The following is a 17,663-nucleotide window of genomic DNA, read 5'->3' as shown; positions in this document are numbered from 1 at the left end:
CTTGCCATGTTGAGAATATGTTAATTCTGGATCAACTAAAGGTTTGTTATTTCCTACAGAAGAAAAAAGTTTTGGTGCAAGTGCACATGCGGTAAATTGGGATGAAGATCATGCACCTCTTGGTAAGTACATACTTGTGCTACTTACCAAGTTTAGAATGTGTTACGTTAGACTAAGCACTTTGTTTGTTATTACCTTTGAAATAAAATGATATATATTGAATTCCTAAAAATTAACATTAGCATGGCCATATTTTTAGTGAATTAATGTTTTATAACCTTGCAGCTTCTGTTGTTCCCGATGCACCGACAAAACACCGACGGATAAAAGTTCAAACTGGCATGTTGTTTCTGAAGAAGAGTCTGCATGTTGGGACTGTACTGCCAGAAGGGACCATGTTTGCACGAGCCGAGGCACCAAAGTCTAATCATTTCTCTGTTCCCTTGGAATCAAAATACTTGGCAACCATCCTTTCACATTTCAAGATACCTGACGACTCGATGAAGGCAAAGCAGGTAGCTGACACCCTTCGATCATGCGGCGAACAGGGTAAAAAGAAGGAGCCTCACATGTGCTTCTCATCTCGCGAAGCAATGGCAAGGTTCGCCACCAGAGCATTAGGAGTCAGCCGCACACGAGCAGCCATTACAAGGATTCATGGGCATGAGACCCCCAACTCCATGTACGTCGTGGAACATATCACCCAAGTCAGCAATAATGTGGTGCCATGCCGCCCTATGGACTTCCCGTATGAGGTTTTCTATTGCCATCGGCCGAAAGAGGTGCAGTCTTTGACGGTGCAAATCAAGGGTCTGAAAGATAGCATGCCATATGTGACGGCAACAGTAATATGCCACATGAACACATCTGGCTGGGACAAGCAATACTTTCAGCTGCTGGGCGGAGAGCGTGGTGAACCTATTTGCCATTACATGCCTCACAATTACATCATGTTCTATTAGATATATAAATTACCACTTCTAGATTCTAGGAGTCTCTAGACTGCTACGATCCTAGTTTCTTTTAGTGCATGCCAAATAAGTTGATTTTGGAATAAGTACCTCGTCATATGGTAAGGGATTGTATACTTGTAGTTTACTACTCGTGTTGTGTATTCCCTGCAAAATGCATCTTAGATGTACCACGAGCAACTTTCTTCATCGATAATAAAGTCGCATCTTGCGATAGGAGACTGAAAACATAAGAAATTCCATTTCTATTTAGTGGGAATTAGTATTAGATTAGCAAAATATCATCTCCCAATTAGGCGGAGAAAACATGTTGGAGGTGCCCATGCTAGGAAGTTGGAGGTACTGAAGTAGAGTGGTTTCGTATATCACACCATAACGGCCCTTCGAACACCATGTGTGCGCTGAAAGTGGGTGGCCGTTTTGGTTAGTTTTTCTCTCTTTTTCTTTTTCTTCTTTTGTTCTTTGTACTTCCGCCATCTTGAAGTTACCGTAATTCAAAACTACATACTTTCCAAATGTGTCCAAGAAGAAAAATTATGAGGAGGTCCGTCACGAGCACACAACATCAATTGATTGTTGTCAGCGACAAGGCCATGCCAACGAATTCAAGGCCCCTTTGCAAAATCCAATGCCGGGCCTTGAAAATTTGAAGATACTCATAACCAAATTTTTTTAGCATTGTTATTTTTCGGTGTTGCTATGTTTACCTGGGAGCCTTCAAAATTGGAAGATACTCATAACCAATTTTTTTAGCACTGTTATTTTTCAGTGTTGCTATTTTTACCTAGGATACGAATCGATCCGTGTTCGAGGGGAAGCACGATCGGTAAACTGTCATTCTAGTGAGGCACCGATCGATACATACCTGTTTGGTCTTATTATTTTCTCTCTTCTAGCGGTTCGGCTTTCTACTAATGCATCATTAACTATATGTTTAGTACTGATTAATTAAGTAAGATTTGTGGCCCTGTGCAGTTGCCCACCCTGTCCTTGCTACTATATGGTCTTGGTCAGAGATCTGCTGATAACTGCGCCATGCCTCCTAGGCGTGATGATGACAGAGCCACCGTTTCTTTCTTGTTAGCCCGGGATAAGCGCTGTCCTATTCCATCCGTGCAAGATACAATGCAGACCCAAATCCACCTTTGACTCCGATCACTCCAAATGCGGCGTGTTCACACCACCTCCCTGACACGGGTCAGAGGTAGGTCAGCGAACAGTGCGGCCCTAGCGCAGTGCTCGCCCGTCCGGTCTGAGAGATCGGTATGGTTTGACTAGATATGGGAAGGAAAGGGAGACGAATTGTTGTTTGTTGTGTTTTTTGCAAAATGGACCTCATTTAAATTGCTTTTTCCGGAGCAGTCCTCTAAGTACATCTAGCCGCTGAACCCAAAGCGTAAATGTTGATGTGACGGCAGCTAACCGTATACAAAACAAAATACACTAGCTTCAACAAAATACGCCGGCCAAAGTAATGCATTCGTACGAGTGACAAGGCAGACGCCCAAGATAAGATAAGAGCATCTCCACTCGTCCCCCACATGGCGTACGGCACATGGTCATATGGGGAGGTGCCGACACAAACAATTTGTTTGGAGTGAAACCGATGATGTGGCTCAGGGGTGGCCCGATCTTTCGATGAGATTGATAACTCTCGATTTGGGTAGAAGGTGATGTTGACGATCCGACTACGGCCTAGGAGACAGCGCCTTAGCAATCGATACACCAACTCCAGAGAGTTATTGATCACGCGGGGGCACGATCAACCTGACCATGAAAGTTTTTGTTCCTGCAAACAATCGGAGAACAAGTAAGAACAAGATAAATAGCAGATGCAATCTAAAATTGCGAGTATACTATATCAACCAATGTCTCAACGAGACGATAAGTTGGGGTTCCGAAAGCGGTAAAGCAGGTCGTCTAACTGACACACGCAATTACACGAAGTTGCAGAGATGGCTAACTTTTAACTAAACAAAATGCAAGGCTCCATAAGCGGCTCATGAGGTATATAAAGGAGGAGGAAGATGGGTTTTCGGCCAACTAGAGGATGGGGCCGAAATCCAACAATATCTCTAAGTTTCTAACAAAATAACAACTCTTTAGGAAACAGAAAAACAGATATGTGGACTTGTTTTGTCTGTCACGGTCGGCATGAGTCGAATCTCCTTGTTGGTCCGGATCCGTTGGAAAGGTCTTTTAATTAATTTTCCAACAAGTACTTGTTTGCTTGATTTGGACTCCGGATGCGGCTTGGGTGATTAAAACAAATCCGGATCTCCTGACAGCTCGGACCGGAATCGGATTCAACTTTAATTCGTCATATATTTGTCTAGCAAGCTGCGAACCATGTGCCGTTTGATTTATTGGAAAAAACACCTGATAGGCTTCACCTTCCATCTCCTTTTGCATGCTATCGTCTTCACTTTAAACTTGTAAAGTTCAATAAGATGCCTACATAACAAGATCACACCAAATAGTAGCTCTGCCTAATTGCAAGTAATATATTAAACACAATTTGATAATTGAATTCACCTGATTATAATTGTTATTGAATACTCTAATAGTAGACTTGTAATGGTCGTATCCTTAGTGTCCATCTCCTTATCAACCGATACCCAGCCGCACCCCCCAAACGTCGGACCCCAAATTTGGTTTGTCTCACCGACAAGGTTGGCCCGAGCTGCTTATTAGATTCATCCGGCGCCCTCGCTAGTCCGCAATGAGTAGGGTGTGACCTGGGGGCGCCGCATGAATTGATGAGCCACGTCGGCTTCTTTTTTGATTTAGGAGGACATGCTGGTTGAGATTTTTGGCGTCGGCGCCCCCATAACCCCAGCGTGGCGACCCATTGGCCCGGTTGCGTTTGTTCGGGCTAAACCCAACCAAAGCGTGGTCCTGTGGGGCTACCCAATTGTGCCCGAGTCCACTTTTTGGTCCGTGGAGACGCATTTCAGGAAACAGAGTGCCGCTTGGTCTGCGCGTCCGCCCGTGGTCAAACCTTTTCGCCTTCCTGCCCCACTTGGCAGCAACCACGAGCCCCCGTCCCGGTCATATTAAATGGGGACCAGCCCTGTCCCCATTTCTCCCACCCACCTACTTCGTCGCCGTCCACGGAAACCCTAGCCCAAGCCCTCAAGCTCTCCGTCGACCACCGCCCTCGCCGGAAGCAAGCAATGACGTCCAAGAAGCTGTGGCCGTCGGCAAAGCACGCCCACGAGTTGGTCTTGTCTTCGGGGGCGTGCCATCACCAATCGAGACGCTTGATCACGGCGGAGCACAACCTCCGTCATCGGGCCTACTTCGCCGGCGTCCCAGCAAGGCGCGCCGCCCCTTCGGCACCTCAACAGTATGCACTCGCCGTCGTGAAGCAACAGCAGGAGGAGGAGGAGGCCATGCTCGGTAGGGGTGGGCGTTCGGTTTAACCGAAAATTTCAGTTCGGTTTTTTCGGTTTTTCAGTAATTCGTTAATGAGAAATGTGAACCGAAATATGGTTGGTTTTTCGGCTAACCGACAATTCGGTTAACCATAAATTTTGGTTCGGTTTCGGTTTAAACCGATATAACCGAACTTGTGTACTGACCGGAAAATAAACAACATTAAATCATGAATTTTAGCCTAACTTCGAACACATCTATGATCCGAAGTATCAAACAGAGAAACCTTGGCATAACGAAAAGTCTTGCAGGCTTTAAGTTGCATCAAAGTTCAAAAATACTTGATACAAATATATAATAAAATAGATATAAGTGCATAACACATAGTTTTTAGACTTTTTATCGTTAATTCGGTTAACCGAGGTTAATAACCGAATTCACGGAATTGAATTCGATTAATTAGACTTAGCAACCCAAGATTTGTATCAATTAATTCGGTTTTGGTTAATTTGGATTCGGTTTTCGGTTTCAGTTTATTACGCCCACCCATTGCTCGCGGCCGCAATGGCCGAGAGCGACCGGGAGGAGCGGGGCCGCTGGCCTGGCCTGGGAGCGGTCCTCTACGTCTCCTACCTCCCCGACGAGGGGGGCGCGCCGCCTGTGCCTCCGCAGCCGTCGGAGGTCAATGAGGAAGAGGAGGAGTACTGGTCTCCATGGTTCGCCAACAATGATGACGACTTGGAGGCCTGGACGCCGAAGCTGGTGATCATCGACTTGGAGTCGGACTCCGAGTAGATGATCTCTTTAGTTTTAATTATTATATGTAATAATTTTAATTTTATGTAGTAGTAGTTTCATCTGTATATGTATATGTAAAGCACTTGCATGTATTATATATGAAATTGCTATTTTTTGTATGTCCTTTTTTCTTTTGCGAAATGGTCGGCCAGTTGAACGCGAAATGGGTCGGCCAGTTGAACGCGTGGCCCGACCAAAACGGATGAAGGCCGGACCGAGGCCATTTTCTGTCCGGCCCATGAACGGACCACACACAGCCACGTCACACACACAGGACACAGTGTCACAGCCTTGCTCAGACTCGTCACTCCTGTCTCCTCTCTCCCCCAATTCCTCCACCGGCCTGTTCACTGCTGCTGAATTCCCCGTCTTCCCACTTCGTCCTCTTCATCTTCTTCCAGTCGATCGATCTACCCTACTTGGTTGGTTCCGCATTCCCCATAAAGCAAAGCAAGCCACCACCATAGTCCATAGCTGCTCCCGAGGAATCGAGGAAAAAGGTGGCAGCAAGCAAGCGTACCACTCCTGCTCCACTGACCACTGCGCACATTCGCGAAGCAGATCGAGCAAAGAATCGACCCATTGATGAAACCCGCCGTGAAGAAAGACGCCGGCGGCGTTGGGGGTGGCGCATTCGGCATCTCCTGCCTTGACATCAAATCCTTCGCCGCCTCCCTCGCGCTCCTCACCCTCATCATGGCGCTCTGGCAGCTCCACCCATGCCAGCCCCTCCTCGCCATCACCCGTTCCCCCTCCTGCCCAATCCTCCCCCTCTCACATACTACCAACGCCACCGCCGCCCTTCCATCCTCCACCACCAAGCTACCCTCCTCAAATTTCACCACCGACAGAGCCCCACCGACCGCCGCCGCCGCCAGGCCAGCCCCGCTACGGGACCCCAACAAGCGGGAGCTCCGGCCGTACGGGAGCGCAGCGGCGCTGTTCGTCCAGATGGGGGCGTACCGGGGCGGGCCGCGCACGTTCGCCGTCGTCGGGCTAGCGTCCAAGCCGGCATTCGTCTTCAACACCCCCTACTTCAAGTGCGAGTGGGTTCCCAACCCGGGCGCCGGAGAGCCCGTCCGGACCAAGGCGTACAAGATGCTCCCCGACTGGGGCTACGGCCGCGTCTACACCGTCGTCGTCGTCAACTGCACGTTCCCCTCCAACCCCAACGCCGGCAACCGCGGCGGCAAGCTCCTCGTCCACGCCTACTACTCCACCAAATCCCGCCGCTACGAGCGCTTCCTGGCGCTCGAGGAGGCGCCGGGGTCCTACGACGAGTCCCGCTTCCGCCCACCGTTCCCTTACGAGTACCTCTACTGCGGCTCCTCGCTGTACGGCAACCTCAGCGCCCCACGCCTGCGGGAGTGGCTCGCCTACCACGCGCGTTTCTTCGGCCCGAGGTCCCATTTCGTTCTCCATGACGCTGGCGGCGTCAGCCCGGAGGTCAGGGCGGTGCTGGATCCGTGGGTCAGGGCCGGCCGCGTCACGGTGCAGGACATCAGGGCGCAAGCAGAGTACGACGGCTACTACTACAACCAGTTCTTGGTGGTGAACGACTGCCTCCACCGGTACCGCCACGCCGCCAATTGGACCTTCTTCTTTGACGTTGACGAGTATATGTACCTCCCCGACGGGCGGACCCTGGAGGAGGTGCTCGGCCAGCTCCAGCGGTACACGCAGTTCACCATTGAGCAGAACCCCATGTCCAGCAAACTGTGCCTGGAGGATCCAGCCAAAGAATACTCCAGGTTTGTTTTCGTGCCTGGTTTAGCTCTTCTTTATGTTAATTGGTGCTGCTGTGCCTGTTGGAATCTTAACATGGATTGATGCAAAACAATACTGCAATTCTTTTCACCCACCGCATATCTTGGAGAATGTGATTATCAACAAAACGTGCAGTGCATCTCCAGTGCTTGTCAATTTGTTATTTATCAGCACACGTGATTCAAGAACCTATGTTAGCGATTCACACTTGTTTATCTGTTAGGTCGATTGGGCAGTGTGCCTGTTTGGTTCATTAATTACTACTCCCTCGGTCCTGAAATAACTGACGTGAATTTGTATAAGGATCTATACGAATCCACGTTACTTATTTTAGGACGGAGGGAGTAGTAAATTGAAGGCAGCTTGACCTTGGTCCATTGCGATGAGCTTTATGTGGGATTTTCTTTCTGAATTGAAGTTCAGGTTGTAAACGGTGTCCATTTATTGCCCAATTACCGCCGTTTATGTGCAGCACTGTGAAAATGAGGTGAAGAGAGCAACGTAAACAGCTTGGAAACGTGAGAAACGGGCCTTGGCGGGCAATAAACGGCGCAATTTGACATCTCTAATTGAAGTCATCCCTACATCAAATACTGCCGTCTATTGGGCTAGTTTCCTGAGATCCCCTTATCTAAAATAGTGTGCACGGCCCTAATTATGAACTCATACAACTAATCTAAAAGATAAAAGACCAAATTACCCTTTTTAAAATATTCCAAGGGGGGTGAACCGAAGCACGCCTCTTATCTAAAACTTCAATCTTTGAAGCCAATATAATTCTTTCTCTAGGTCCTGTAGAAGACAAGATTCAACTCTTCCTTGAAAATCCTCCTGCGTCTGTAGAGGTTCTGCTGCACATCGTTGAATTATATAATCATTCTGAGTTTTCCAAATGCTCCAATCGACCGAAGTAACAATTTCTGTATGGAAAGGCACCCCCAAGTCTTGTTTAATGGCTCTAGACCGAAGGCTGCTCACTGAAGCTGGGATGAAGATAATTCCAGCATGTCTTAGCAAATGGAAGGTGAAGAACAGATTGTCTCTTGTTTCAACTTGGAGTGAGCTGCAAAGTACACACTCATAAGCCTGGAGATTAAAGTTCTTTCTTTCAAGCATCTCTATTATTCAACTTGTTAATCAGAAGAAGGCATAGGAAAACTTTGTGCTTCTGCTGACAGCATGATTCCAATAACCATTTAAAACTAGTAGGAATATCAATGTGGCCAAGCCATATCTCGTAGGCATGGGAAGTGCTGAAGCCAGGGTTAGTCTATTTATAGGTCCACTGATCAACATCTTGATTAGACCCAGTTCTTTCAATGGGTTGAAGACTTGAAGGTGATCCTGGTACTGACCATAAGCCTGAATTGATAGGGGCAGATGAAAGAGTATGCTGGCATCACCAGTATTGACCACAGATTGGACTGATATATCCTTGTCAACGGCAAAGGAAAAACGATGTGGCCAAAGCTGCTGGAGAGGAAGCTGCTGCAAGTAGCCAAAATGGAGAAGCAGCACCATTATTAACTGTGCAAGTAGCCATATTCTTGAAGAGATCAATCAGCTTTAAGGAGACTCTCCACCAGAAGGAGCAATTACCAGATGTTTTCAGAGAGAGAGATCATGCATGGATGTAATGTTGCTCCCATACAAGCTTCGCCTAAGGAAATCAACATGATTGAAAAATTTATGCATCTTCTTAAGGATAAGAACCTTGATTGCACATAAAGATTGAGAATGCCAAGTCCACCTTAAGACTTTGGTCTCCAAACCATATCCCATGCACCAAGAGGGGATTTTTTTTCCCTCAAGAGACAGTGCCATCTATATTTATCTTTTTTTTTTGAAAAGGGGAGCACCCCGATCTACTTATCTATTTGCTCAATAATTTCCTTGGGACGAAGGAACGTGCTAATGTGAAATGTGGACATGGAAGATGAGACTGAATTTCCCATTTGAAGTTCACCACCATAGGAAAGAACACTGGAGAAGCAAACAAGCCTTCAATTTTCTGAATCATTGGCATAAATAACTCAATCTTGGGCTTGGTGGTGTTCCTCTCTTGTTTGTGCCACTGACCCTAAACTTGTGCATTTTTGTTTTGGGGATTGACATAGGACATAAACATTTGTGAATCTTGAAGAGTAATTGTTACTGGGGAAAATTCGAATGTGCAATATAATTTCTTTGATTTCACACATTTTAAAAAAAATATTTCTTCTCCCGTTCTAGGATTTCAATGTTCTATTGATTCGCGAGAGAAGCGCTTACCAATACATGCAGTGCATCTGCAGATGTTTGTCATTTTTTTGTCATCACTCATCACACATGCTTCAAGTACCTGTTAAGAGGATGGGGCAGCGGGCCTGTTTGATTGCTTACTAAATTGATAGCACCTTGACCTTGGTTCAGTCCCAAAAAGTTGTGTCTGGGATTTTCTTTCCGAATTAAACACACACGTATAGCAAATACTGCCGGTAATTGGGGGTTACTTTCCTGTCCTCTCTTGTTGCAATCAAGTAGTGCATTTTTTGTGTTGTGGTTTAATTTACTATATAATTTATGTGAATCTTATAGCAAAGGTAGTCGTCACTAGGTGAACAAATTTTAAGATATAATTTCTTTCCTTCTGAGTACTTAATATGGATAATTTGTTTGGTACATTTTCCAGTGCTGACATGTTTTATGTGATTGGGCTCCAGGAAATGGGGGTTTGAGAAACTTGTTTTCCGCAATTCAATCACTGGAGTAAGGCGTGATCGCAAATATGCAGTCCAAGCTCGCAATGCATACTCCGCTGGTGTGCATATGTCACAAAATGTGTATGGGAGGACAACCCACAGAACCGAAAGTTTGATCAGATATTACCACTATCATAACACCATCAATGTCATGGGGGAACCTTGCCGGGAGTTTGTGTCAAAACCCACCAATGGCAGCAAGGTAACATTCGAGGGGATACCATATGTGTATGATGATAACATGAAGCGTTTGGCAGGGGATATCAAGCACTTCGAAGAGGCGACAGTTGGGCCAACCTCATAGCATTTGTGTGGAAAACGTTTCTGGTACATATGCAATTATATTCTTTAGATACCTTAGTCTGCACCTGCTGTGCACTCTGTTCTGAGCTTCAAGGCGAAACTCAAATAAGCAGAGAACGATTCTGAGTGCAGTGCCCAACCAGTCTGAAGTTTTGGTTCTCAGCATTCTCGGCTGCAGGTCCAATTCGACGATGTTTTCTTTCTTCTTTAATGTTACCCTCCATATCTCCAATAGAGTTGTGTAGACTGACCGTTGTTGTTTTATCAGATTCTTCTGATATCCTATGACGAGCCGTGTAAAAGGTGCCTGATTTTTGTAATCCTTTCCGTTGTTGTAGTTCTATTTGGGGAGTTTGCAGTTCTAATAGCTTTTCACAAGATTTTGGTTCATAAGTTAAGGTGCAATGGATCTTGGGCCTTGTAATCTTGAGTGTTTTTACACCATCGTAAAGTATTGGATCAGGCAAAGTAACAATGTCTTGAGAAACACCTCTAGATGTGGTGGTAGAGTTGTGGGTGCATAACTTCACCCACCAGGGATCAAATCATCCGAGGCTGGCTTACTTCGAAAAAAGCATCCAAACAATGTCACGGGGAGCCAAAAAAACGGCCACCCTTCGGATGCGGCAAGATTTCTGCCGCGCCTGCCGATCCGACCTTCCTCAGTGGGTACAGCCAACGTGGTTTCGTCCCTCGCGGCAAACCTTGGTTTCGCGGGCAGGTATAACTGGCCAATGGGCCGGGCTTTTTCAAAACGCCCCGTCAATCCAGTGTGCCCGGCCCGGAATTAAACAGGCCGGCCCGGCCCGCAACCCACCCGTGGGCCTCCAGCATGGCCTGGGCTTTTTCAAAACACCACGCCCAAATAGCACAGCCGGGGAAAATAGTAGGACAGAGGAGTCAAAGTGCCCACGCACGTAACCTCACAACCAGACTACGAGAGTTTTCATGGCAAACAACGTTTGGTCACTCTTTTGTCCCCTTATTTGATGGAAAGGGGGGGGGGGTGTGTTCCTTGTCAGGGTACGGTCCTTGGTGGCAGCAGCGGCCTTGCCGGGGGCGGCCTTCTTGGCCTCGTCCTTGGAGGTGGGAGGCTGGCTCGGTCCGAGTGCCACTGGTTCGCTGCGGCTGTGGCTCTCATCACCCCGCTGGTTTTTCTGACGATCGGCGCATTGTCGGCTCTACAGGAGACGCGGAGAAGGTGGTGCGCGTTTGGTACTGTAGGAAACTCTTGGTCAGCTTGCCCTGACCACGGCGGGCGAGGTCTTTCCCCTTCCATGAGGCGTTTTCGAGGTACTCTCACACCACCCCGGTTCTAGGTTCCTGAGTGAAACCCCAAAGTCTTCGGACTGGGCGGCGGCAGCGCTCGTAGCGTCGCACTTGGGGGCGTCGTTAGGGGAACCTTAGATCTGCGGATGAGGGATCTTGGTTGGCGGTTGGGCGCATGTTGTTCTGGCTCTAGTTTGCGTCGTCGTGCCAGGCTTGGCAAGTTAAATGCGTCATTTCTCTGTCGTGAAGATGGGTTGGTGGAAGACGGTGGCGTCTGATTTTGGCACGCTGAGAATTAGCTTGACCGGTTGTGTCTTCCTGGCCTCCGGATTTTGATGTTGGGCGGTGTCGTTCGGTCAGGGCATATGGTTCTGATATTAGCTACACCATTCATCAGGCTAGTAGGTATAGTTTGGTAGCTTTAGATGTTTCGACCGATATATTCATTTTGCCATGCTTGTTAAATAAGTCAATAAAAATGGTTGTGTGCATCATTTTGATGCAAAGGCCAGAGTTCCAACCTCCTTTTCGGGAAAAAAAAACTTGAGAGACACACTTACTCAGAAACCTTTATTTCCTAACTGTGTTTCTACTAATTAGGTGCGGGTGAGCGGTTGCGAGGCTGTTAAAAGACCAGATTCAGACTACAGGTACATTCGCTCTCCTCTGTAGCCCAAGTGACTTAGCGTACAGGCCCCAGTGTTGTATTTGACATGGACATCTCCACATGACAAGACGGAAATGACAAAACCTCGACGGATGGATCGTGCTACAACAGGTAAGCAAACGCAAATACGTACCGTATACACTCCATCGATCGGCCACAGACGGCCCATGTTCCAAAGAAATCATCTGTTGCTGTCCATGTTATTTAGATCGACCCCCAGCTAGCGTTGCCGTGGCCTATCAGCAGGAAAAGGTAACCTTGGGGGTTCTAATTTCTTCCTTGGGTGAAGAAGAAAAGCAAGAGATGATTGAAAAATCTCTTTCGGTATCGCTGGAAAAGAAACAGGAAACGAGCTCTGGATGCTGTGTCACCATGCAGCTTTAGTCGCACCGCGCGTCATGTGCGTTATCCGGTGAAAAGCCCGATCTGCAGAGCCACTGATGCATTCTGGCTTTACGAACTTTTGCCTCACCAAAGCAGAAAAGGAGGAGAATATAGACTGGCCTAACACACCGTATTACTTTTGGTTAAGTTGGCGGAAAGAAATGTCAATCCATCTCTCCCAGTTAATCGCACGCAGATATAGCCCTTGCGGGCCGGGCGAACATGTTCTGTCATCTGTGTGGCTGATAAGAGGCGACGAAGTGTAATTCACAAGGCGATCTTAATAAAGTAATAATATCTGTAAAAGTAGAGTTTTGTGAAGAATCGCATATATAGAATCAGGAACCAGTCAACTCTTTCTGAGAAGCAGAAATTGGTTAACTTAATGTCCGTCCTGCTAGTTCCCATCAGATTACCGGTAAAGGAATTCCTTCTGTGGTAGGCCAATAAAAAAACGTCTCCGTGCCATGCCCATCAAACAAAGCGAATTGTTAAACGAAGAACGCCCAACCACGACAAATCAAAAGGCAGGAAGAAAACGAAATAAAGGCGGTCGACGTGGCCATCGGCCGCTTAACTGACCATATATACATATCCATCTCACGTTGTGGGCTCAGCCAGTGAGCGGTGTATAGCAAGCCAAGCTTGATTCAAACAAACAAACAAGCAATGGAGGATGATCACTCGGGTCGAAGGATATCCAAGGAAGAAGCTGGGGCGGCGGTGAAGCCGACGAGGAGCTTCCGCTACGAGGACTACAGCACCAGGAGGGTGTTCCTGCGGAGCTACCCTCTGCAGTGGGACGCGAGCGACGGGAAGCAGCAGGGGCAGCTGGGCGACGAGAAGCACAGCGAGGAAGACGAAGATGGTTACGAGAGACGGCGAGACAGGAAGTGGAAGCGGCAGGTGGTTGTGGCAGTGGTGGAGTGGGGGGAGGAGAAACTGCTGCTGCTGAGAAGGGTCAAGAAGAGGCTCGCGCTGTACCTGCTCGGATGCCACTACGGCAGCCGCCCGCCGGCGCTGCCTTTCAGATCCGGTGGCTCCTGCACCACGGCCATGCTCAAATCCAGCTGATCGATCGGCGCCATGAAGGGTTCGGCTCCGGATCCTGTCCATACATAACACCCTGGTGAAGGCCGTCCGTCGTAGCTTCTGTATGCTGCTCTGTGTTCTCTGTTTCTTGAATGGATCACCTGCTTGCGCGCGCTTCTGGATTGGTCTGTGAAGAACATGTGTGTATCTATTTGTGTTAGGAAATAAGAACTTCTATAAGAGACGAAAGGTTCGTGTCTATGGTGTGAGGAAATCTTTGTCAATCGACGAAAGTTGGACAGATTGTACATATTTATTCATCCAGGAAATTGTCGGAGTAAAATGTGCATCCAATATAGTAGGAGTACATGGTGCTTTGCATTGAAAGACTTGTGTGTTATATATACTTTGTTACTTTGTGTCGACCTATTTCACAAGTTATGTGGCACCTGGATGGTGGTTTCACAAGTACAATCTCCTATTACTCCGATCCTAAGTTCTTGTCGTCGTTTTAGTACAAATTTGAACTAAATCCGATCCTAAATTCTTGTCGTGGTTTTAGTACAAATTGAACTAAATCCACGACAACAGTTTAGGGTAGGAGGGAGATGTACACACCTCCGCTGAGCATAGTGGAAGCCAAGGTTGCAGCGACCAACACACGGAATCCGGTTCTGCATGTCACATGTTGCCAATTAACCACTTTTCTGACTATGCAAAATACTTTGGGAAAAAACATTTGAGAAAAGAAACATTTGAAGAAAAAAACAATGATATATCTCCGCTGCTATCACCCAGATGTTGCTACTAGAGGTCTAGGGAAGAGCAACATTAAACAATATGTAATGTATCCATTTGGACCAAAAATTTGATGAAATTTTGAGGGAATTCTTATTTAGTCATTTATAACATCGCTTAAAAATGTCAGCTCATTTGTAATTAATCTGAATATGTATTTGAATTAAAATATTATTTGTATTCAAAAAGCATGTTGGCTTGATTTGAACTACAAAAGCAATTTTATGAAGTACAAAAATTCCAAAAAAAATTGAGTTTCTCAATTTAACTTAGCACCAGGTACAAAATGTTGCGACATCAATGTTAAAACTTGAATGATTTTCTAGGGTCGATCAAATCTACAATGTTGATTATTTTGTTTATTTGAAGGCTCACATCAATTCCATCATTGATTTTATTCTGTTTTGCTATTGTGAACGGTTCATTCGAGGTGTGATTTCCTCGTACGTATGTTGTGTGAAGAATGTCCACAAATTACCTGCCAGATTTCATTTTAGGGAAGCACCAGGATTCAGGAGAGGGGAAGAACAAACACATCAAACAAAAGAGCATTTGCTTTGTTCTTAAACCCAGCCTCCTATTTTGGCAGGCTACTGATATCTCCACTCTGAAGGAAACATTATTCTGCTCTGTCACTCCAGCTTCCTGAATGTATACCAAATCCTGCAATACATAGACCAAAGATCATGTAAGTGTGACATTATTTGTCCGAGGAGAAAAATAAGTCTATCTCCAATTTCGAAGTGTCTGCATATTGCTGCTGGACTTTCAAGACAAAACTCAATGGATTTGGCACGATTCAACTCGCCAGGGTCGTTGAATTGATTGGCATATGAAGCTAGGAATTAGCATGCACTAGAAGACCAGAGAGTACACTGCTTCTAGCGATAACATACACACACATTGTTCTTACAATTACTATCAAGGAATAAGCAATGACAATGCATTTTGAAATTTCCTTTGTTTCAATTATGGGGATCGCTTCGATACTCCAATGTTGAAACTTTACGAATTCAGAACAAAATGATCCATCTAAAACATAATTATCTACAACAAGGGTTTGTGCCATAAAACCCTATGAAGAATAAACCCTTAAGATTAGTAAAACCCAACCCTACAGTCATGTCTTCCATCTATGCTCTTATGCAAGGTTTGACCTGGAATTTTCGATCTTAACCTACCATCATCAACTCTTCACTCTCACTACCCATTGTTGATGATCCTATCACTTGTTATATGCCCCAGCCGTTCTCATAGATCAAGTTGGTCCGCCTGTTAGACACCCTATTAGCCATTACTGAAGGTAATTGCTGGGGGAGGGTGAAAATCTAAGGTGGACAGCTCACTGGAATAGTTATAGCAGCTGCGACAAGTAATATGGATCGGAGGGAGTATTATCTTTTAAATTGCCTCTTGCTGCTCTTGGGTCCAATGAATTTTTGGGCCCTCTTATCAGCCATGGAAGTATGTACGCTTCACATGGAGATTCTCGTGCACGGGCACACAGCAGACGTCACATGCATGTATCACAGAGCATGGCTAAAGCTCGGGAATCAACAGGCACGGTGAAGTGACGGCATTGCGATGGCCGATGGTACATTGGTACAGCGGCAGCTATGCCACCGGTGAGGGTCTTGTCCTCACCTCCCCATTAGCATGCTGCCACCACAGTTTCCCCCTCTCCCCCGATATGCCTCCTTCACTTCTTCACCTTACTTCTCCTTTAGCTGAGGTGGAAATTGGGGCCTGTGACAACGTATCCACGTGCGTTCGTCGGGTAGCATGACGCAGGTGGAGGAGACAAGCTTTGTTACCCCTTGATGTCATGCATGCTTTATTAATAGCATATATTTCTTTATGTTTATACTATAATTTGTTGAAGGGCAAAGAAAACTTGGATTTTAGCTTAGATAATGAAGATTGCCTTCTATCCTGCAGAGGCATGAAACTGTTTAGGACCACCACCCAGACCACCTGCGATCGAGGCTTGCCTGCTTCACAATGTGCTATTATTTAGGTGGATTAAATATTCCCTGGTAACACACAAAAAAGGCAAGCAACAGAGGATCAACATTTGCTGTCAAAGTAAACATCACCCTTTTGGCATTTTTTAGTATTGTTATTATCTGAATGAGTATTACCTTTGAATTCTATATGTCACTCTAGACAGTGGCTGTTGTTAATTGCCATTTCTCATATGGGTCATAACTGTAAAATTGGTGATGATGGGACTATATAGGTGGTGTACAACCTGCCCTGAATGAGTGTTGAGATTCACAGGGTTGAGAGAAAACTTTTATGTGGCTATGAGCAAACAAGGGTGTATTCTGGCTCTAATCTAAACTATTTATTTGAAGAGTACATACGGTTTTGTCAGATCTCTGTTTTTTATTACGAGGGAAGGCTAGCATATAGAGCGGCTATGCCCCTGTTGTTAGTGTTGCTTCGTCTACCGAGTGGACATTATGTGCAGTGTATGTGTTGCCATTAAATGAAAGAACCATATATGTATTGTGTCATTATTACCGATTCTTACAATATCTTCAACTACCTTTGCAGCATGCCCTACCTTTAAGCCTCTTTGTGCAAAGAATGTGTGCTAAGATATTCTGCCTTACAATGTTAGTTTACTTTATGTCAACCAAAAATATTAGCTCTGAGCCATGACACAACAAGATTGGTTTGGTACTGTCTTGCTGTTCTATTTTTCTCTATTGTATAATTGGATAGTTATATATACACAACAAGAAAACTACTCCCTCCGTCCCATATTAAGTGATTCAAATTTGTCCAAATATGAATGTATCTATACTTAAAAAACGTCTAGATACATGTAATACAAAATCACTTAATATGAGACGGAGGGACTATTTATTTTCCACTGAAACTATATTGTTCCAAGGAAGTAGTATATGTTGTGGCCTCGCCTATATATATTAGCTAATGATAGAGAGGATGCATCTATGTATTTGACTGATTAGACCTGTCAAATTTCCTTCATTTTGCACTGCTTTTGATGCAGGCTTCATCTCTTACTATAAAACATTGGAGGTTCTATATATTTTTCAGTTATATATTTAGCGCCATTATTTTCATTCATGAAAAACAAAATGTAATGGCGGTATGTTTTTAGTTCTTTTGGCCGATGTGAACCATTTATTCATAATAAAATCTTGCCTGTATTATTCAGTAAGCAGACTACTTATTTGCGAGGAGAGGCTGCTGACTTTAGTGTGTTTGCTTGTGATTAAAAGGTGTTGCGGTCAGATTACCGATTTATATGCATTCGCTGTTCATTGCCTTTTAGTTTATTTTTTAATATGAGGTCATGAACCCTTCTGTATGTCCAAGATTCTTACTCATTTCAGGTTCTTTCAGATCTAAAGGGAGAATACCAATCTAGCATTCCTGCAGCAAGCTTAAGCTTGGATTGGTTGTTCATGTCTACATCAAACAAACATGAATGAAGTTGTTTTGTGATGCTTCTGAGTTCTGAAGCAATGAGATTATTTGATGCTTGCTCCAGAGTGATATGGAACATTAAAAAGAAGATTG

At 45.5% G+C, this 17,663-nt stretch overlaps 3 protein-coding genes across 3 annotated transcripts; all 3 read left to right on the top strand.

Moving 5' to 3' along the window:
- The first annotated feature begins 395 nt into the window (after positions 1–395).
- On the top strand, positions 396–962 carry LOC104582193 (BURP domain-containing protein 4). Its single transcript, XM_010231551.2, has one exon. It carries the CDS (start codon positions 396–398, stop codon positions 960–962), a length of 567 nt encoding a protein of 188 aa, XP_010229853.2.
- A 4,457-nt stretch (positions 963–5,419) lies between these two features.
- LOC100838543 (galactan beta-1,4-galactosyltransferase GALS1) lies at positions 5,420–10,426 on the top strand. Its single transcript, XM_003560724.4, has 2 exons — positions 5,420–6,898; positions 9,617–10,426. Exons 1-2 carry the CDS (start codon positions 5,733–5,735, stop codon positions 9,957–9,959), a joined length of 1,509 nt encoding a protein of 502 aa, XP_003560772.1. The 5' UTR covers positions 5,420–5,732; the 3' UTR covers positions 9,960–10,426.
- Positions 10,427–12,861: 2,435 nt separating this feature from the next.
- Positions 12,862–13,733, top strand: LOC100835391. Its single transcript, XM_003563842.4, has one exon. The coding sequence runs from the start codon at positions 12,948–12,950 to the stop codon at positions 13,350–13,352; it is 405 nt and encodes a 134-aa protein (XP_003563890.1). The 5' UTR covers positions 12,862–12,947; the 3' UTR covers positions 13,353–13,733.
- The last annotated feature ends 3,930 nt before the right edge of the window (positions 13,734–17,663 follow it).

The sequence above is a fragment of the Brachypodium distachyon genome, chromosome 1, assembly GCF_000005505.3.
Source record: "Brachypodium distachyon strain Bd21 chromosome 1, Brachypodium_distachyon_v3.0, whole genome shotgun sequence".
Taxonomy (NCBI): Eukaryota; Viridiplantae; Streptophyta; class Magnoliopsida; order Poales; family Poaceae; genus Brachypodium; species Brachypodium distachyon.
The sequence above is the reverse complement of the archived record's forward strand: the minus strand, read 5'-3'. Positions and strand labels throughout refer to the sequence as shown.

Coding starts and splice junctions, on each gene's coding strand:
- LOC100835391 (XM_003563842.4), top strand. CDS start 12,948: ATGGAGGATGATCACTCGGGTCGAAGGATATCCAAGGAAGAAGCTGGG.
- LOC104582193 (XM_010231551.2), top strand. CDS start 396: ATGTTTGCACGAGCCGAGGCACCAAAGTCTAATCATTTCTCTGTTCCC.
- LOC100838543 (XM_003560724.4), top strand. CDS start 5,733: ATGAAACCCGCCGTGAAGAAAGACGCCGGCGGCGTTGGGGGTGGCGCA. Junction 6,899..9,616: donor CCAGCCAAAGAATACTCCAG/GTTTGTTTTCGT, acceptor ATTGGGCTCCAG/GAAATGGGGGTTTGAGAAAC.